The 22,280-nt window shown below is 36.1% G+C and overlaps 1 protein-coding gene across 2 annotated transcripts in view; it reads right to left on the bottom strand.

The window, feature by feature from the left end:
- LOC117421395 (neuronal membrane glycoprotein M6-a) overlaps positions 1 to 22,280 on the bottom strand; it is a 90,203-nt gene that overhangs the window by 18,758 nt on the left and 49,165 nt on the right. For both annotated transcript variants that reach the window (XM_034035765.3, XM_034035764.3), the window contains exons 2-3: positions 4,613 to 4,805; positions 1,055 to 1,211 (exon numbers count right to left, since the gene is read on the bottom strand). In XM_034035765.3, the coding sequence (XP_033891656.1) occupies positions 1,055 to 1,211; positions 4,613 to 4,805 (350 nt within the window). The remainder of the gene's footprint in view (positions 1 to 1,054; positions 1,212 to 4,612; positions 4,806 to 22,280) is intronic.

The raw sequence follows: 22,280 nt of genomic DNA, 5'->3' as shown, positions 1-22,280 counted from the left end.
TTTGAGGCTTGTGTTACTAAATTGAAACAACTCTTTTAAGGAAACAGACTAAGGGTCATATTCTCAGTGCATACAATTCTTGACAGAAAGCAGAAATGTTCATCCTATAGAAATTAAACTGCACATATATGCTGCAATATATTTATATTTTTAAACATCAACTATTTAGTAAAATAAATATTGTGCAAACTTTGCATCTGAACAAAAACAGATATCCTGGGGCTCAATGTCACGTTAGGCATGTACGATGTCAGGAACAGAATATATGACAGAAGTAGTGTTTCTATATAAAGTGTTTTCCTGTCTACTTTGTCTCCTAATACAACCCAACATTTCCCTTTGCAATCAGGCTCATTGTCTATTGTGTCTTTAAATGTGTCAAACATGTTCTAACTGATTTAATAACTCGTTAGTTAAATCTCTCGCTGTTGTGGTTGAAAGAACTATCGTTTGCACTCTCAAATACATCTTGCAATATAGAAACCAGACCCTGCACTGTCATATATTACTTGCAGTATTTTTTTTTTGTTTGTTTGTTTTTGTACAGTTAGAAAAAAAAATCTCAATAAAATGTAAACGGCAGTTACTTTGATCCCTGTATTTTGTGACACATAACTAGAACTCCAAACGTGTTCATTTATTTGTCTAAACAAGAGAGAATATCAAGTATGGAAATAAAATGTAGTTTATATTTTTCTAGCACGTAAGAATCCTGAACAACTAGAAACAAGTACAGTGTCATGGATTTTATGGATTTGTTAAGTTTGGCGTAACTCTTCGTATCACTTTTATATCTGCATAAATCTCCTATACAGTACAAACTAATTGCATTATTCTAAAATGTAATATATAGGTCAGAGGTAATACAATTTAAAATGTTATTAAGTTATGCAAAAAAAAAACATTGGGGTGAAATAGAAATTGCAAAAAACAAAACCAAACCAAAAAAAAATCTGAAGATTCAATCTTCTGTAGTTATAAATTGATAAAAAAAAACAAGCCTGTGTTCATTATCACATTTTCAAGGCATGCAGCATCAACATATTACACTTACCCAGGCGCTAACACATCTACCACACGTGGTAATTTTGAAATCTCCATAGAGATCTTTAATGGCACCTGTTGTGAAGAATCCCTCCACCATAAGCAGAATCCCATAAACAAAGAAAGCTGCTGCCATACCATAGATGACATACTTGAAGATATCAATCCTACAGAATTAGAATAAAATTATATTAATATGGTAATAATAAAAAGCAGTCACAATGCCAGCAAGGTGAGGCAGCTGACTATATTGCTCTTACCCTCATCATATACAATGCTGCTATACTAGAAATATTTTTTGTAGTCTGTATTAGGTATTTAGTTATATTTTATTCTCTATACTATTGAAACCAAAAAAAGAAAGCGGCCAGTCATACATAAATACATATATGATATACAGATCACAGTAGGGGACACCACCCTTCCAAAGCAGAAAGGAATAATTCATCAAAGGAATGGCACCCTCTTATTTTTTACCATTTACAGTACTCTGTGTGGCACATGATGCAACAAAGCTTCTTTAAAGATCTGTCTACCATTCTATTGTACATCCTGTGTTATAAGGCACTGGACTACAGTAATAGAAAAAGTACAAACAGTAAAAGAAAAACAGGTCAGAGTGGATGTGAAATCAAGTTACATTCTATTACTAATTCTATTTCTAAGTAACAACGCTGTATTATTGTGGTGTAAAAAAAAAAAAAACAAGCATTACTGTTATGATACCTTATAACACACCTTATAAAATGTTACCACATCTTATAAAACCAAACAACAATCAATAAAATAAAATATAGATTTAAAAAAAAAAAAAAAATCTTTTCCTGTACATTTTTTCTAGTATTCTACGTTTGATCATTTCTTCCATTGTTGTATAACAGCATTTCTTTTTGTAACTTGGTACTGTAGAATTAAAACTATACTTATACTAAACAGTTTATAATACCACGGTGTTGCTTACTTAGTGTTCTCAGAGTGGAAATTAAATGGCACTCTTTTTCGTCTGTTGTGAATCTAGGACTATATTATCAAAAAGGGTTGCTTGGATGATGGATTTTTATTAATGCAAAGTGGATTTGGCATTTACAGTAAATGTAAATAACCATGGAGTCCTGTTCCTAGATGCTATGATTGTGTGGATTAAAAAATAAAAAATTGAGGAGGAGGTGTATATAATATATCAAGCGACACATTCATTTTGTAGACATTCCTCTAAAATATACATTCAGTGTCCAGAGGTGCAGTGTATGAAGTCAAATAGTTTCCATTTTCTAGTTTTAAACATGTGTTACACAACACAAAAACCAAATTACATTTATAAGACACTGTACAATAGCAGTGGACAATTTGAATACATACATAAATACATACAAATGCATATAATTAACTATTAAACCACTAAGTTAAGAAAGCTACAAATTAAAAGATTACAGATAAGGGAATTCTATGTCAAAGAAATACATTTTCAGTGAAGACCTGAATGCCGTGAACAACCATATGGATTATTTTTTAAAACTCAGCATGTGTAATGGTTTTAAAAAGAGAATGTCATTCTTTAATTGTCAGTGCATATAACAGCATTAAAATACAAAAAAAAACCCCAAAAAACCACATGTTTAAATGTGTGGCAATTACTGAAGAGCCAGCCAGCTCTGTGAATCAGTCCCATGCAGAGTAAAGAATAAGCACTGAAACATGGAAAAAAATATATAGAAATGATAGCTTCAGTAGTTATTCAGCCATTACAGCATGAATTACAAAATATTTTCTAACATTGTTAAAATGGATCAGAGAGTATTCTCTTTATATAGAATAAGAAATGCTGATATAAAGCAACAGTTTATGACTAAAATTACATGAGCTTATTTGAAATCAGAGGTCGGGTGGATACCATTTGTGGATTTGGCATTGAATTGCCCCTTGGGTTCTTTAGTATTGTAAATATTTGACTCCCACAGTAATTGGAGATTAGTAGGAAACACATTTAAACAATTTCAACACTGAGAAAGTCTGTTTCATGACTTTGGAACTCCAGGATTTACAGATTGACAGCCATAAAGCTTATTGGCAAATATCCTACAAATCTTTTAATACAATGTCAACAATGTGCCAGGAATATCTGAAATGTTTAATTGTTTTTATAAAGGGAAGTGCAAAGGAAATAGAAACTGCTGATTTCCACTGTGTGAAAGCTGTGTCTTCAATTAAGCCCCTTTCTCAAAGCAGTAATGTTAAGAAAATATCTGTTGAGTAGCCCAATCCACTAGAAAAACATAGAAATCTAAATGTTTTAATGACTTCCATCTTATTATACTGTTTGTTTTGTACATTTTTGCTTCAGTGCAGATATATCTATCTTTTACCTGTGTATAGGGAGTATTTATTTTGATAGGCTACCTTTCAGCCATTCCTAGGTGCCCAAGAAGCACAAATAGAAGCTGAATCAGTAGTATGTATTACTCACACAATATTTATGTTTTCATAGAAATGAGGGACAACACTAACAAAATGTCCGCCTGCGTCAAGATTTTAGAATTGTAAATATTTTAATAGACACATTTTGCTGTGAATGGTTTTGTATCATGTATATTCATACATAAAAACATGTGTCTGTAGAAAACAGAAGCCGGAAGCAGCACCTGTGGTATAGTCAATCTGAAGGAAAATGTGTGCACAAAGCTATCTGACAGCCAGTGATGTTCTCTTCCACAAGACCAGTTGCAGTCCTTTAGCCACCTGCCTGGTTGTTTGATTGGCTATTGGTCAACCAATCAGTACCCAAAACTACCCACCATGTGACGGGAGGAACACTCACTCTGTTACAAACCTCTCTCAGGTCAGCCCTATTTTGAAACAAGTACAGAGGAACAGCAAGCACTATATTTGTTTTTCCTCTTTGCCATAGCACAACGTTTGTGTGTGTGTGTGTGTGTGATGGGGTGGTGTGGCGGAGTGTCCCGCCCTTATATTTATATGTGCACTGTGTTTTTATGATTTGTATTATTGTTTGCGGCGCAGATAAAAGCGCTGCATATTTGTTATTGTTTTTATATTTTAAAAACCTTGTGAGTATGCGTGACTGATCTGCTAGTGATTTATTTAGCTGGCTGACAGTCACACATCCTTATTAAACTCATGCAGACGGTGACCACCTCCCGAGTTAATTCATTGATTAATTGTTGCTAATCGAGAGATGGTCACTGTATATAAACCTGCAGCTCTCTACCCTAGGAGAGGGTGTATTAGGAGTGAGAGCGGAGAGAATGAGGAGAGAGAAAACAAAACATAAAAATAACTGCAAAGCGTGCTGGTTTACACCAGCACGATACTTATTTGTTTATTTGTTTGGCCAACATGCCTTTTTGTTTGTGTTTGTTTAAATCTTTTGTTTTTGATTTATTATTTAATAAAATAAGCTGAACGCTGTAGTGTTTCAGCTCTCACCCGCTACTTCCTGAGTCTGTGTTTCTGGTCTGACGTCATCACTGAAGGCATCCTGTCACAGGTGGGTAAGCATATCTAATACGTTTTAACAAATACAGTATAAATGAGATAAATGATTACTCACATTGTAAAGACATCTAAGGTGTCCCCAGCAGATCTTGCCACCTCAAAGTAGTTGTGCAGAATGGTGACCGTTCCAGAGAGGGCTTCATGTCCGCAGCCACAGAAGAGTGCCACCCCAGCATAAAGCAAGATGGTAGCAATCAGGGATGCATAAGGAATGCCACCCAAGCATTTAATGCAGCACTCAAAACACCCTGAAAAGCAGAGAACACTTTTTAGTTCAACATTTACAAAAGCCATGCATACAGAACAAGAAGATTAGGTATAAACCATCACACTTAAATTTGAGCTGTCAGATTTATAACTTCATTATAACTAAACCGTGTTCTATTTGAAAAGAAGCTGTAAAAAGATGGGAGAGCTGTTTATACAGTAGCAACTAAGGTGGAGTCAATTGACCAGATAATCAATAACTCCTGGCATCTCATTGGCTAGTACCCTTGGCAGGGGGTACATTAACATTAAATGGATGACCAGGAAATAAAAAGTACCATCATAAGTGCCTTTTCACCTGGACAGATATCCTTGAGCCACCTACTCATCAGGATTAAAAATAAATAAAACGTCTCTGTTCAAACCACAAAAATGATTTCTGTCTTTTTTTCGTAACAGTTGCCCATTTTCTAAGCACTATAAGACCCTCCAGAGTGGTCGCTATTGGTAAATGCCACCTTCCAGGTGCTCATTACGTCCTTGGGCAGTCCGGTATTGCCCAATACTGCCCACCCTGTTGGGTTTATTGCTTACATAGACACTTCAAATTTCCATTGACTTGCACTCTTTATAACAGTATAAAAGGCTTATTTTAGGAGTTTTAAAGTGCTACTATTACTTATATGGCACTGTGACAGGCTGGACGAGTGGTCTGACGTCAGGCCAGAAGCAGGAAGGTAAACACACACACACCAGGCAAGTACTGCAGTTAAAGGTTGTGCCGTTTTTATTCAGCAAAAATAAATAAAATATTTTTAACAAAAAGAAACTGTGCTCACAGAGCAAAATAAAAGGTTTAAACAAAACAAATCTCGAACACAAAATATAACACAACACAGGTCAGGCTGGGCAGATCGCCTTCACTGTTCTCAAATAAAGTTTCGTTTTCTATTACTCCTCTCACTCCACTCGCTCTCTCCTCTCTAACACCCACCTCGAGTGCCGAGAGCTGCAGGCTTATATACCGTGGCCGAGGGGTTTAACTGGCTAGTAATTATCCTATTACCCCTCGGCCACAATCTGCACGAGTTTATTAATTAAAGTGCTAAACAAAACAAACAAATCGGCTACGCTGTCCTAATTACATAAATAACAATAAATACAAAAACAATAACAAAACCTGCGGTGCCTCGCCGTCACAAATACATAAACAAAACAATAACAAATACAAAAACACACTGCTCAGGGGCGGAAGGGGAGACCCCGATCTAAAAATAAACAAACAAAACAATGTACAGGGCACCTCGTCCTGTTACAGGCACACACATACAATTAAAGCACTTAGAGATTTGTCATAAAAATCTTTTACAAATTATTTGAACATGAGATGATTATACATTCAGGAGTAATAAGACATTTAGCATTATTTTCACAATTATAGACAACTATGCGTAGCATTTGCAGAACACCATTAAGTCATAGACTTGTGTATGTTATTTTATTCCAGTTCATTATTTGTTTTATTAATGAAGCCTGGATAAGGGCGTCTGCTAAGAAATAAATAATAATAATAATAATAATAATAATAATTAACATTATTAAATTATGTTATAAATAAAATAAAACAGGTCTGATATTCATTAAACAGTTAAGGAAGCTAACAACAGTCTAGAACAATTGGTTTGGCCTGCTTGACTTTTTTGAGGATGCAACATTGAAAATGGATAACTGCAAAGCATATGACATGGTCTATTTAGATTTCCAGAAAGCTTTTGACAAAGTCCCGCATAAAAGATTAATTCTCAAACTGAACGCAGTAGGGATTCAAGGAAATGCATGCACATGGATTAGGGAGTGGTTGACATGTAGAAAACAGAAAGTACTGATTAGAGGAGAAACCTCAAAATGGAGTGAGGTAACCAGTGGTGTACCACAGGGATCAGTATTAGGTCCTCTGCTATTCCTGATCTACATTAATGATTTAGATTCTGGTATAGTAAGCAAACTCGTTAAATTTGCAGATGACACAAAAATAGGAGGAGTGGCAAACACTGTTGAAGCAGCAAAGGTCATTCAAAATGATCTAGACAGCATTCAGAATTGGGCAGACACATGGCAAATGAAATTTAATAGAGAAAAGTGTAAAGTATTGCATGCGGGCAATAAAAATGTGCATTACAAATGTCATACGGGAGATAGTGAAATTGAAGAAGGGAACTATGAAAAAGACCTAGGAGTTTATGTCGACTCAGAAATGTCTTCATCTAGACAATGTGGGGAAGCTATAAAAAAGGCTAACAAGATGCTCGGATATATTGTGAGAAGTGTTGAATTTAAATCAAGGGAAGTAATGTTAAAACTCTACAATGCATTAGTAAGACCTCACCTAGAATATTGTGTTCAGTTCTGGTCACCTCATTACAAAAAGGATATTGCTGCTCTAGAAAGAGTGCAAAGAAGAGCAACCAGAATTATCCCAGTTTTAAAAGGCATGTTGTATGCAGACAGGCTAAAAGAAATGAATCTATTCAGTCTTAAACAAAGAAGACTACGTGGCGATCTGATTCAAACATTCAAAATCCAAACATTCAAAAAGGTATAGAGAATGTCAACCCGGGGGACTTCTTTGACTTGAAAAAAGAAACAAGGACCAGGGGTCATAAATGGAGATTAGATAAAGGGGCATTCAGAACAGAAAATAGGAGGCGCTTTTTTACACAGAGAATTGTGAGGGTCTGGAACCAACTCCCCAGTAATGTTGTTGAAGCTGACACCCTGGGATCATTCAAGAAGCTGCTTGATGAGATTCTGGGATCAATAAGCTACTAACAACCAAACGAGCAAGATGGGCTGAATAGCCTCCTCTCGTTTGTAAACTTTCTTATGTTCTTATGTTCTTATGTCAGAATTGCAGTTAATGTCATTTTTTTTCTTTCTATAAACTGTCCAGACACCTTTGAGAATGTGGATGCTGTTTTCCCATCTCATGTTCTTGGATCAGACTTCAGTAGATGTTTCTACTGTACAATACATCATGAAAGTCTGGGTTAGCTATTCTGTAGGGCAGACTTCATGCCTGGACCACCTGTCACCTGGGATAATCAAGGACAGAAGACAAGCAAGCAGTACAATTCACACAGCAACACTTTTCATCCCATAACTACTTTTATGGATTTGCCAGATGAAGAAATCAGCTCTTTGTGTATCTTCATGTGACAGCCTTCTCTTTGTAAAGAAGAAAGCTTCCATTCTTTTAATCTGCAAATTGTGTGCAATGCCAAATAACTGATCAATAAGGTGCCTGCCAAGTAACCAGGATCCTGCCAATATTCAGTCCTACTAGAGCTGTCTGCACTGCATGAATGACCAGTTTTAATTTTGCGTTGACCATATTTGGAGGGATTTTTTTTTGTTTGTTTGTTTTTTGTACAGGATTGTTATACTTTGGTACAAAAACAATTTGATACAAATGTATAGTGTAAAAGCCCTTGCAAATTGCCAACAACCTTTAATTAAATCCTGCGATTTAATTTGGTATATTTTATTTCAATGTGCGCTTTAGAAAAATACTACGTCATCACATGAGGAAGTAGGGATTTTGGTCATGATAAAAGATTTCAATAGCTCCAAAAATAGATTTTCTTACCCCATCATTTATTATGCCACATAAATTAAATAAAATACAAAAACATACATAGACACATATTTATAAAACATCTCATAAACAGGATCAATCGGTTACTTTTTGGAACTTTTTTGGAACTTTTTTTACAGTACTTATCATCCTTCAGGTAATACTAGTTATTGTTAACGTTACTATGAAGTACTGTAGTTGATTTAATCCCTTTATAGCAGTATACCGGAATCATATAAATAATAAGGAGTAAGTTTAAGCTGCACTGCGGTAAATGGATGATAATACTCTAAAAGCAGAATCTGCTGTCTTAATTGCCGTTACACCCTGTTGATGTTGTTATTAATACACCGCAGGTGGTTTCCAGCACAATGACATTAGGGACTGTTAATAATATCAGTTTTACAGTATAGTATTGCATCAGGAGTACTGTACAGCCAAGCACAGTGAGATTAAGAAAAAATAAGAAGAATCTGGTAACAAAGTTTAAACAAAGATTTCCATAAGCCTATTCTTTTCTCAGAACATTATATATACTGTAGGTCATACATGAGAAATCAGCCAAGAAATGTAAGCACTATCTTAAATTTGATGTGTCACAAAGTTACTGTATTGTGTCAGGTTATGCCAAATTATACAGTAGTTATATCAAGGGATATGAGAAGCCTACTCAGCACAATCTGAATAAATATCTAGGGCAGTGTATTTCATGTGTACTCCAGATGTGAAGACAAATGAGTTGGAAGAAGGGAAGAAAGTGACCCACATTTTAGACTAAAACATTGTACCTAAGAGTAAAGACTTCTAAATCTGATGCGTCTCAGATGAATTCTGATTTACCAACTACAAATGTATTTACTTGTAGCTTTAATTACAATGGTTTGCTATTGTCTCACAATGCTTTGAAATGTAGGTTGACACTGTATAAATTAGTCTGGAGTCATCGTTAATCCAGTTTCTACATTTTTTTAATTGTCTTATATATATAATGACCACGTTTTATGAGTTGCATATGCACACTTGTGATTGTTATTGTTAAGGAGGACATTTTTAACTACAAAAATTAGAATAACATTTCACAAGGAGATTTTGCACTCCGTGTAAGGTCAAATAAACATTGAAAGTCTCAGAAATGCAGCTGATGAACTGTATGAGCTGTACCATGCCCATATCAGTTTATTGCTGGCTACAACTAATAATACAGTATATTGTGATTGTAACATTACATCCTCACAGTTTGAATGAATGTAGTGGATGGGAGATCAAAAGTGGGGTTCTGAGGTCTTGTTACATATGAATTGCTGATCATTTTATTACATGTTTTTAAAATTGTATGTGTATATAAGATGGAATTCTAATTATTATTGAAAAAGTAAAACTAATGCATCTGCTGTTGTATTGTTGGTCTATGGGGAATCTACTGCATAGCTTCTGAAAACTGGTTCTATCAAGCCTATCAAATTCAATTTAGTCCAACTATCGAAAAGGATTTATGTCCATCACATTTATTCTGACAGGTGTGGTGGGTGATGTATACATTTTCCGAAAGGCATATTGTTCTGTGTTTTTCTTTTCCCTTGGACTGTGCTTATCAGAAAGAGTTCACAAAATGTTGTGACAGGGGTGACACCCTGCAAATGTTAATATTTTAGTTTTTGTTTTATTTAGCAGGGGTGGGGTTTAAACCCCTATCCCTGGACTGAAAACAGGTGCTAATGTGGTCAGGTCTGGACTATTTATCCTGGCCAAATATTCAAAGGAAGGGCTGGGAGATGTCTTTTAGTTGGAGCCTGAGAAGTCAAAATAGCTGCCTGAGTGCTTGTTGGAATGCTGCAGTTTCAAACCAGTGTTTGTTAAGAGCCTGCTCAATGGTGACTTTTTATTGTGTTTTTTGTTTTATCATTTATTATTATTATTATTATTATTATTATTATTATTATTATTATTTATTTCTTAGCAGACGCCCTTATCCAGGGCGACTTACAATCGAAAGCAAATACATTTCAAGTATCACAGTACAAGTAATAATACAATTAAGAGCAAGATAAATGTATGCTCCCCAGCACTGAACCATATCCCGAGTCTGTGTTATTCTGCATTTGCTATTCCTGCCAGACCATTGGCCAACCCTTCCACATGATCATTTTAAATTATTTCTATATTTTCCACTTTATCTTCACTTTTAAGATCTTTATCATTGCCAGCAACACATTTAATTTAATTGAAATAACCCTCCACTGTGTATAACTTACAAAAAAATAAAATATTTTTTGGCTTTTCTAATATGTTTGTTGTTTAGTGATATGTTACATTGTCAGTTTTCATTTAAGATGTTTTGTAAGGGATTTAGCATTTTTTGAGTTTACCATGCCAATAAAGCTATAAAATGTCTTTGAGTTGCAAGCAACATGGTCAAAAAAGAATGTCGGTGAACAGCCCTATTGACTGCATTTTTTCAAGAATAATTTGTGCATGACTGCTGCAACTGTATGTCTAATGTCCTGGTTAGACACTGTATAAATATGTTAGGATTTCAGACAGAACAATGACCCCATCAGTTCATACAGGATAATTAAATTGCCCTAAAGCTATCCCTAACGCTTGCTTTAACCTTAACCCCCAAGAGGTCATATCTTAATAGTTATAATTAACTTTATCTGCACACATAGTATGGTTTGTATTTATTTAACTTCTTTTATGTTTTAGATTCTTTGCAATGAAAATTAATGAGGGTTTTGTGTTTATGTGGTGTTGAATGTTCTGCAGCTTTTTTGGTCAGGTCACCGCTTTAAATTAGATATTATTCTCAGCGGTTTCTCAAAAGTTAATAAAGGGATAATGACTGTAAAACTTGAAGAGTCTTGGCTGCTCAGTAACCAATCACTGCTTTTTTGATGACCAATGTATTTTTCATCTACATCAAATTATATATTAATGCAACTGCCTACGTTTAAGAAACCCAAATAGTATTAATCTCATCTTTGTGTGTGTGTATATATATATATATATATATATATATATATATATATATATAGATAGATAGATAGATAGATAGATAGATAGATAGATAGATACATAGATACATAGATAGATAGATAGATGATGATGAATAATGTAAGGCAACACATAGACAATACTGCTGCCCATTACTGTAGTGGGTAAAGAGCACCTTCTTATTCAAAACCAGTGCAATAACCTTTACTATATATCTGCTACAAATATCTATCTAACAGTAAGGTGGAGACATTCACAGAGAAAATAATATAACATATTCATTTTACAAAGGCTATCATGAATTTGGTTTTATTTATTTTAAGACATGCATTATTAACCGGGGGTTTATACTGGGAGAAAAACATTCATCTCAATAGCAGATGTAGGAATTGCTTTTGTTCACAATTTTTTAAAAAAAATACATCCAGTTTATTTTGTCTATTTTATTAGATTGTCATGTGTTTTTGTTTTGTAATACTCCCCCTTAGGATATGTATTTTTTTTTTGCTTGCTCTCACAATGGAATGAAACTTGATGAGGAGGGGCAAGACTGTTTTCCCTGGATCCAGGAAAACATAACAGTGAGAGGACTCATTTCAGCTGTGGAACCACAGCCCCTTTTAAGCAGATCATTTATAACTGAGTATGTACAGCATATCAGTCAAAATATTGTGGGATGTTTATACACTTCTATATGTATTGAGCTTGGGAGTACTGTCTATTCTACAGTTATATAGGCTGTTTGGCTGATGAGAGGCTGTGCTCACCAAGTGGCCTCTGGACTGCTGCCAAGTTGAATGGGCAATCCATGTGAGAGAATGTAACTGTTTTAGTGAGATAGAAAGGGCATCACAATTGTTTCAGGAGATGATAGTGATTGCTATGCTGTGTTGTGACTGTTATTAGAGAATACACATGAAGTAACATGTATTTGTATATGTCCAATATAAGACACAAACTTGGACCTTCCTATCTGAACGGTTGCTAACCCATTAGTCATACCCTGCGTCTGGCCAACCTGGTCTGTTGAAGGTCCCCAGATACCAATTATCCAGAGTACATAAATAGAAATTCAACATTTTTAAAGCCAGTTCATAAAAAAAAACACTATTTCTTACTTATCATTTACCCACTAGCTGTGCTTTTTTTGTATGTAAAGTGTACATGTTTGGCTGTTCCAAGGCTTCTAACACGGATGGGAGTTTTTTTGCTTTTACATAACAACTCCCGAAGACATGGAACTGTTTCCATTATAGTATGAAGATAGAATTTGATAATCTTTCTTTCTCTGTTTTTAAAGATTGTGAAAAAAAAAAAAAAAATCTTATTTAGCTTTTGCCCACTGGCTGTGCTTAGTTTTTTTTTTTTAATATGTAAAGTTTACACCCTCAGGACTCTGTTAATTTGGCTGCTCCGAGGGTTCAAACACTATAGGAGAATTGCATATCAACTTCCGAAGACATGACGGGTATTTTTGTCTTGTTTTTTATGATATCATCTTTGTGTTAAAAAAAAACCCAAAAACATCATCTTTCCAATGGAGAAATGTGACACCCCCTTATTTGGACCCTGATTAAATTCAGTGAACGAAGGTCCTGCAACCATTCACAGCTCCTGTGCTGTAATAATTTGACAAGCTACACTTCTGCTGCCAGCAAGAACATGACTGGAATATCAAGTAGTTCAGTGCTTAGTATACTGTATGTGCAATTTCCGTCCTCGAATCTAGCTTTCACAGCAGGAATTCAGAAGAATGGTACATTTGCAAAGCCAAACATAACCACTGTCTAATGATAGTCAATGTGAAGCTATGCAGGGACAGTATGTGGAAGCAGGCATTATGGTATGTCTACAATATTCAGTGTGAATGCATGGTAGCTATTTTTTTTTTTTTTGTATTGTGTAATCTGAATACACAGTGGTATTAACATTTACAGCTAAACAGATTCTTCCTTTTTTTACATCTGTCAGCAATATGTTTTTTTTGTACAGTAAGTATGCACAGGGAACATTTTAGAATGCTTAAACTAAGGTTAATATAACTGGGAATATCCTATATTGAAATTCATAAAAGTAACGCATCAAATTGTTTTGTGTGTGTAATAGATATACAGCAACTAAAGCAATCTCTATTCTGATTAACTTGTATTGCTGTACATTCAGAGATGTCATCTTTGTTAAAGCCGCTAAAGTAATGGTTTATGTCAAATAGATGGTTGCAATGTTAAACAGATTTAAGCTCTATAGTTCTCCCCTACCTCATTTATAAATAGTCCTTGCTATTGCATGAATAGAAAGCTGTAGCTTTTGCATTAACAGTAAGTATAAATAATAAAAACATCAGGAGATTTAAAATTCTCAGTTTTCATTATACTCTTTTTGGTTTTTATTTTCCAAACCTCCACCTCCCTTTAAATGTTAATTAGCAGTTGTTAAGCTGTCTCTGCATCTTAATAAAGAGAAAAATACTAATTAAACATTGGGTTTAAGATTTTTTTTTTTCTTTGCTACAAATCAAAGAGATTTTAAATTATGGACTTGCTATCAGTGTACATACCGTACTGGGTATTTTATGCTGAAAAGAAAATCTGTCAGGACAACTCTGTTAAATGAGTGAAAATAACAAAAGCACAACGATAAACTGGTCGACTGCAAGAATGAAATGCTATTAGGATCAGCGATGAGCAATTAATATAATTTGTTAGATATAAAAATGACGCGAAACAGAATCTGGTTTAGTCAAGATATAAAGGTAAAAACAAGTGACATTGTTTTGTAATTAACAACCTTTTCTGAGTTTAATTAGGAAACAGAATCAGATCAAAATAAGTTTAAAGAGACGTCATGTGATCAAAAATAATTATACGCCTTAATTATTACCCACCTATCATGCTTTGTGTTATGCACAATAAGGGGAAGCAACCCGTACCCATTTCATGTCCAATGCTGGTGTCCAGTTTTTGTTTACAATGATAATATCATTCATCTTGCATTAAGCAGCTCACTACCCTTCATTTCAAGTAGCAATAAGAATGCATAAACGGTATCAATTATCAAAAACGAGTCAGCAGTTGCTAAATGTTACCCCAGAAATATATTATTGCATTATTTACTAGTATTAGATTATTACAGCTAGGTCGTTAAAGATGGCAGTCAGTCAAATGTCTGTATTGTTTATATTCCTAGCTGACGGGAATAAAATTAGCACACACAGAAAAGTGAAGTCTGACTGGGGCTGAGCATCATGGCAGGGTGGCAAGAGTCATTGGCCCTCCAAGGGAAGACATTGTTACAGAGATGGTGGAAGACAGACAGAGGAACAAAGACACAAGCTAATACTCATCACAGGTTTTAAATATCTGGGAGCTAATTGATTTTGACAAAGGGAGGACATATTTATATGCCTTTCAACCATTGCTATAAAACAATACAGTGTAGTCGAGGGTATACGCAGGTAAACAGCGTATTGGGCAGTATAGCATTTACCCACTTCCCATATAATGGATACAGAGGTTACTCATTTCTACTCTTCTGTGATACACAAATCCTGGGTTAAAGACAAGATATTTTAAAGGTGAGCGTCTGTGTTGCATTGCTGCGTGTGAGACTGACAGCTGAGCACTCTCAGTCAGAACTGTGGCACGAGTATAGGGGCGTGGCCACTGGACTGTGTTTACCCACTTTTTTATTTACCACTACACCACTGCTTACAGGAACGTTATCTTTAATGTCATGAATCATTAATGCCTTTAATGGTTTTACAGAGAATAAACAAAAGCAAAAGTCAAACTCATGATTTCCCTTTCCTTATGTGTCTTTTGATATGCAGTAATGGTATGCATCTCTACATATTTTTTTTCTGTTAAATGGGTTATAATATATGTATTCATTTTACAATCCATTCATATAACATTCTAATACACATTCTTCTTGGAAGAAGAGGTTCCCTCAGACCTTAATGAGTTCCCGGATACAGAGGTCACTTGGGTGAAAAGATATCGAAGATAACAATATAGATGAAAAATGATGTAAACTGCATGAAACACTCCTGCAGATATAAAGCAATGTGACTGTTACCTTGGTAGCCATTACTGTAGATTAGGTTGTCAAATTTGGTTAGGGAAACATAACAAAACAAAAAAAACCCTTAAGAAAGCTTCTCAACATGACTTTATATTGACCATATAATCACTAGTTTAAGAGAACCTAAACCCCAACACATACCTACACACACATCACAATGTCTGTCAGGAGATTCCATCGAACACATTCATTTTATTAATGAAACATAGCAAATACAATCAGAACAAATGGCTTTGTAAATTTACATGATAATACTGTTGTATGACAGTTTATAGATTTAAAATGGGTTGATATTAGCAATACTGTAAGCTGCCTAATTCGTCTTTGCATTTCTTACATTCCTAACAGAGGATGTATTATCCATGGTAAAGCAGACTCTGCAGAGTGATGTGATAAGACATTCTGCCTGGAGGCTTCATTTAAATGATTAGTTTTAAATTACTTATGTTGCAACTACACAGATGGGGGAAACACAAAAATTAACATGAACGGATGAATATATTCCAAAAATCAGCAGGGCAACAGACACAGATATCATTAGTTTTGCTTTGAGGTTAAATTAAAACCTGTTATTCTATATTTATTATATATCCCCTGATTTCCCATGTTTACTGCTTTGTTGGATTTCCTTAGTTTTCCCACATAGAAATATTACTGGATTGAATGTATCCTCTTATCCTTGTATCTTCCCCCAGCATTTAATAATATTTGTAAAAAATGTTACATTTTTATAAAACGTTTATCACCAAAAATTATAATGTATGGTTTACAAGAGCTAGTTTGAAACGCATTTTCTTCATTACCATAATAAAGAACTAAAAACCTCAGAATTCCCGTTTTTTTTCTCCCTTTGATTTATTACTTTCCCATTAAGTTTATATAAATTAATTTGGTCATTGGTCAGTAGTGTTTAAATCTAGCTATTATCAATTCAATGTATTTTTTTAAATATGAGGTGTGTGGTAACCTTGCAAGGGTTGGGGTGTGGGTCGAATCATATAGGAAGAATGATAATCTTTTATGGAAAAGTTTATAAACATAAAAGCAAAATAGATATGTGAAAAGATGTGTACCATTGGGGCTATTTCCATGGAAAAATAAGTCTAAAATTTTTCTCACTCTATTTTGGTAGTACTTTCAGGTAGTGTGTGTTTCCATGTGGTTTTCATTTAGCCCGATAAATTCTCGTTCCAAATGCAAATAACCTAATTAATATTAAAATACTGGAGGGTCTATTTAAATGTTTGTTTTCTGAGTTCCAATTTGGCCTTGCGCAACTTACTGATGTCGTACAGCTTTCTTAAGTGGGTTTCCACAAAGTTTTTAGCCTGCCTCATTTGGCCACCCCATAATTTTTTTTTTTTTAAAACCCAGACATTGTTACACAAATAATAATACAAAAACAACATTCCATTAGAAAGTGCTGTGTACTATCCTTGTATTATTTGCTAAACATTTTTTGACTGCATATGTATTTATTATAAACCTAATATGCACATACATATTATAATATGTACACATTTACCTACAGAATCGCAGCTTCAGCAATTCTGATCAAATGGATTGCGGCAGGGCTGAGGTCTGCCCCTGTAAAATATAGCTGTGTTTCATCATAAATATGGTTTGGTGGTGGTTTGTAAAGACAGTTTATTTTTGTTTGATTAGATATGGCAGGACTGAGAGGTTAGCCTCCCATCCCTGTTTAACTGAAAGGAATGTACAGCAGGTAGCCAGGTGTCAATTGAAGAATTGACAATCAGTTAACCCTGGTCACCTGCCTTTTAAAGAGTATGGAGAGCCAGCCCTCGGTTCTTGGTTTCTTCTTTTGTTTTGTGCTGTTTGGTGTTGTGCTGTGTCTTTGAACTGAAAGCTTTACGGCTGTGTGTTTAACTGGGGTCATGACCAAAACTGTGGACCACTGAAGAATGACTGCGTGAATACCAGGGTTCTTTGTTTGCAGATTATGACCGTGTGTTTAACTAGGATAACTGCAACGTTTAGGTATGGATTCATTTAGGGGATTTTAATCCTACTGAAGTTTATTTAGTTTATGTTAGGAAGAAGGTTCCTGGTGCGGGACCTCCCTGTGTAGCAGGAGTAGCGCATAACCCGAGCTTGGCCATCTTTTATTTTCTAGTTATTTTTGTACAGAGTTTGTTTGTATTTTTGTATATATTGTACCTGTATGTATATATCCTTCCGCACCAGGGCTACCATTGCTGGTACGGCCACCAACCTCTTGTAAAATAATAAAACCTGGACGCCTGAGCGGCATTTTCAAATACAAACTCTCTGTGTCTCTCTCGTCTCTCAGCGGATACCCACACAGAACACCCCTGTTACAAATCTACTTTCTAGTTGTCGAAAGCTGGTTCCACAAAACTAAAGTTGTAACCTTCTAAAATGCCTTGGCTTTTCAGTCAAAAGCAGAGAACTACTACCAGAGAACTATAATTCTCCTACATATGGCATATAAGTAACTGTTTTGCAGAGCATGAGGCAGGCTTTTGCCATACATCCACCTGCCACTGTGTTGAAAGTGTGTTAATTTCCATTGGCAGCATACCAAATTGGGACTGGCAAGCTGTCAGAACTCTCTAACTCACCCTTATGATACCTAATGAGAATCCAATAGTACTGTAAGCAAAGTATACTAAAGGCAGGTGTTAAACCACAAACTAAAAAATAAATTTAAAAAACTGAAAAACAGAGCTGTCAATTAGTGTACTATCAGGGAAATATTGGATGTAGGTTTATGGATATGTATACATCAATGTGATTTATACCAAATTAGAAATATTTGATCTTGTAACCCCGGTTGAAGAGTAAGATAGTAGACAGCAGATGGAATTGATAGCAAACTCTGTTTGATACTGGAACGAGGTGAGAGTTTTACAAACTGGTGTCATGGTGCAGTTGGAAATGTGCCATTGCTTGTGCCCAGTTACGAGATCTAAACCTAGATTAACACTGAAGATAGTGTGACAACATTTTATAATAAACTGCTGAATAACAGTGCAGCAGTGTGGAGTAGTGGTGAGGGCTCTGGACTCTTGACCGGAAGGTTGTGGGTTCAATCCCAGGTGGGGGACACTGCTGCTGTACCCTTGAGCAAGGTACTTTACCTAGATTGCTCCAGTAAAAACCCAACTGTATAAATGGTTAATTGTATGTAAAAATAATGTGATATCTTGTAACAATTGTAAGTTGCCCTTGATAAGGGCGTCTGCTAAGAAATAAATAATAACTTCACTATTTTAAGACTTTGGATGAAAGGACTCTATTTCTGAAAGGATTTTGAAGCACTGTTCATCTAGGTTATGTACAGATGTGCTCAAATTTGTTGGTACCCTTACATCTCATTGAAATAAATAATGCTTCATTCCTCCTGAAAAGTGATGAAATTAAAAGCTATTTTATCATGTATACTTGCATGCCTTTGGTATGTCATAGAATAAAGCAAAGAAGCTGTGAAAAGAGATGAATTATTGCTATTTCCTCCTGGATGCAGGATCACCTCAAACTCAACCTCTCTAAATCTGACCTCCTTTTCTTTCCCTCCTCCTCCCCCTCCTCTGATCTCTCTATCTCTGTTCCTCTGGAATCTACCACACTCTCTCCCTCTTCCTCAGCTAAGAACCTTGGAGTCACCCTGGACCCCTGCCTCTCTTATTCCCAGCACATCTCCACTCTGGCACGCACTTGCCGATTCTTCCTGAGCAACATCCGAAGAATCCGACCCTTCCTCACCAACTATGCTACCCAGCTCCTGCTCCAGGCCCAGGTACTCTCCTGCCTAGACTACTGCAACTCCCTCCTGGCTGGCCTCCCTGCGTCCGCCACCCGTCCGCTCCAGCTCATCCAGAACTTTGCTGCCCGCCTGGTGTTCTCTCTGCATCGCTTCGCCCACGCTACTCCACTACTCCGCTCGCTCCACTGGCTCCCGCTCACCGCTCGCATCCAGTTCAAGACTCTTGTACTAGCCTACAGATGCCTTGACCAGACTGCACCCAGCTACCTCCAGACCCTCATCTCTCCCGACACCCCCACTCGACCTCTCCGCTCCGCCTGCACTAGAAGACTAGCTCTACCTCCGCTACGCTCCCTTGCCTCCAGAGCCCGCTCCTTCTCCACCCTTGCTCCGCAGTGGTGGAATGACCTTCCTACAGATGTCAGGACTGCCCAGTCCCTGACTACATTCCGGCGCCTCCTTAAGACTCACCTCTTCAAAGAGCACCTGTAGAACTCCTCTGTTTGTATCCTGGGACACTATCACCCTTCATGTAAATGTGCTTATTTTGCTCTTATCTGCCCCTATTTTACTGCATTTAATCCTGTACTTCAGAATACTGTAATCTGCCAAGTGTTTAACCTGCAGTACTTTGTATTTAATCATATCCTGATGTAACTATCACTATTTAATCATACCCTGATGTAACTATCACTATTATCTGCTGTATTATTGAATTGTGGTTTGTCACACTTATACTTTGCTTGAACAAAAGTTATTGTATTTCTTGCTCTTATTGTATTACCTGTATTGTAACACTTGAAATGTATTTGCTTACGATTGTAAGTCGCCCTGGATAAGGGCGTCTGCTAAGAAATAAATAATAATAATAATAATAATAATAATAATAAATAATAATAATTCTGCAAAGATATTCTGAAATGGCCTGGACGCATTTGTTGGTACCCCTTAGAAAAGATAATAAATAATTGGATTATAGTGATATTTCAAACTAATTAGTTTCTTTAATTAGTATCACACATGTCTTCAATCTTGTAAGCAGTCATTCAGCCTATTTAAATGGAGAAAAGTAGTCACTGTGCTGTTTGATATCATTGTGTGCACCACACTGAACATGGACCAGAGAAAGCAAAGGAGAGAGTTGTCTGAGGAGATCAGAAAGAAAATAATAGACAAGCATGGTAAAGGTAAAGGCTACAAGACCATCTCCAAGCAGCTTGATGTTCCTGTGACAACAGTTGCAAATATTATTAAGAAGTTTAAGGTCCATGGAACTGTAGCCAACCTCCATGGGCGCGGCCGCAAGAGGAAAATCGACCCCAGATTGAACAGAAAGATAGTGCGAATGGTAGAAAAAGAACCAAGGATAACTGCCAAAGAGATACAAGCTGAACTCCAAGGTGAAGGTACGTCAGTTTCTGATCGCACCATCTGTTGCTTTTTGAGCGAAAGTGGGCTCCATGGAAGAAGACCCAGGAGGACTCCACTTTTGAAAGAAACACATAAAAAAGCCAGACTGGAATTTGCTAAAATGCATATTGACAAGCCACAATCCTTCTGGGAGAATGTCCTTTGGACAGATGAGTCAAAACTGGAGCATTTTGGCAAGTCACATCAGCTCTATGTTCACAGATGAAAAAATGAAGCTTTCAAAGAAAAGAACATCATACCTACAGTGAAACATGGAGGAGGCTCGGTTATGTTTTGGGGCTGCTTTGCTGCGCCTGGCACAGGGTGCCTTGAATCTGTGCAGGGCACAATGAAATCTCAAGACTATCAAGGCATTCTGGAGCGAAACATACTGCCCAGTGTCAGAAAGCTCTGTCTCAGTCGCAGGTCATGGGTCCTCCAACAGGATAATGACCCAAAACACACAGCTAAAAGCACCCAAGAATGGATAAGAACAAAACATTGGACTATTCTGAAATGGCCTTCTATGAGTCCTGATCTGAATCCTATCGAACATCTATGGAAAGAGCTGAAACTTGCAGTCTGGAGAAGGCACCCATCAAACCTGAGACAGCTGGAGCAGTTTGCTCAGGAAGAGTGGGCCAAACTACCTGTTAACAGGTGCAGAAGTCTCATTGAGAGCTACAGTAAACGTTTGATTGCAGTGATTGCCTCTTAAGGTTGTGCAACAAAATATTAGGTTAGCGGTCCCATCATTTTTGTCCATGCCATTTTCATTTGTTTTATTATTTACAATATTATGTTGAATAAAAAATCAAAAGCAAAGTCTGATTTCTATTAATTATGGAATAAACAATGGTGGATGCCAATTACTTTTATCAGTTTCAAGTTATTTCAGAGAAAACTGTGCATTCTTTTTTTGTGGAGGGGTACCAACAAATTTGAGCACGTCTGTATATAATCTTTGTATAGCAGAATTGTATTTGGTTTTACAGACACTGATTAACACTAATCTTGGACTACTAAATGATACCTTAGGTAGTCCACGATTAGCGCTACTCAGGGTGTGTGAAACCAGACATTAATGAAGTAAAACACATGTAAATTAAAAGAAAAACCTGTTTCTGAGAGATAGGGATAAAAACAACTATGAATACATTGATGAATGTATAAATAAAACAATACACTGAAGACTGGTAAAGCATCAGGGTTTGCCTATTTCATTTATGGTTATTTATCTCTTGAGATGCTTGGATTTATTGCTGAAATAAACCACTGGGTTGAAAGTGTGTTAATTTCCATTGGCAGCATACCAAATTGGGACTGGCAAGCTGGCAGAACTCTCTAACTCACCCTTATGGAGGAAGATACTTAATGATAATCCAATTGTACTGTAAGCAAAGTATACTAAAGGCAGGTGTTAAACCACAAACTAAAAAATAAAAACATAAACTGAAAAACAGAGCTGACAATTAGTGTACTATCAGGGAAATATTGGATGTAGGTTTATGGATATGTATACATCAATGTGATTTATATCGAATTAGAAATATTTGATCTTGTAACCCCTGGTTGAAGATTAAGATAGTATGGAATTGATAGCAGCCTCTGTTTGATACTGGAACGAGGTGAGAGTTTTACAAA

Source organism: Acipenser ruthenus, chromosome 1 (assembly GCF_902713425.1).
Source record: "Acipenser ruthenus chromosome 1, fAciRut3.2 maternal haplotype, whole genome shotgun sequence".
Lineage (NCBI taxonomy): Eukaryota > Metazoa > Chordata > Actinopteri > Acipenseriformes > Acipenseridae > Acipenser > Acipenser ruthenus.
The sequence above is the reverse complement of the archived record's forward strand: the minus strand, read 5'-3'. Positions and strand labels throughout refer to the sequence as shown.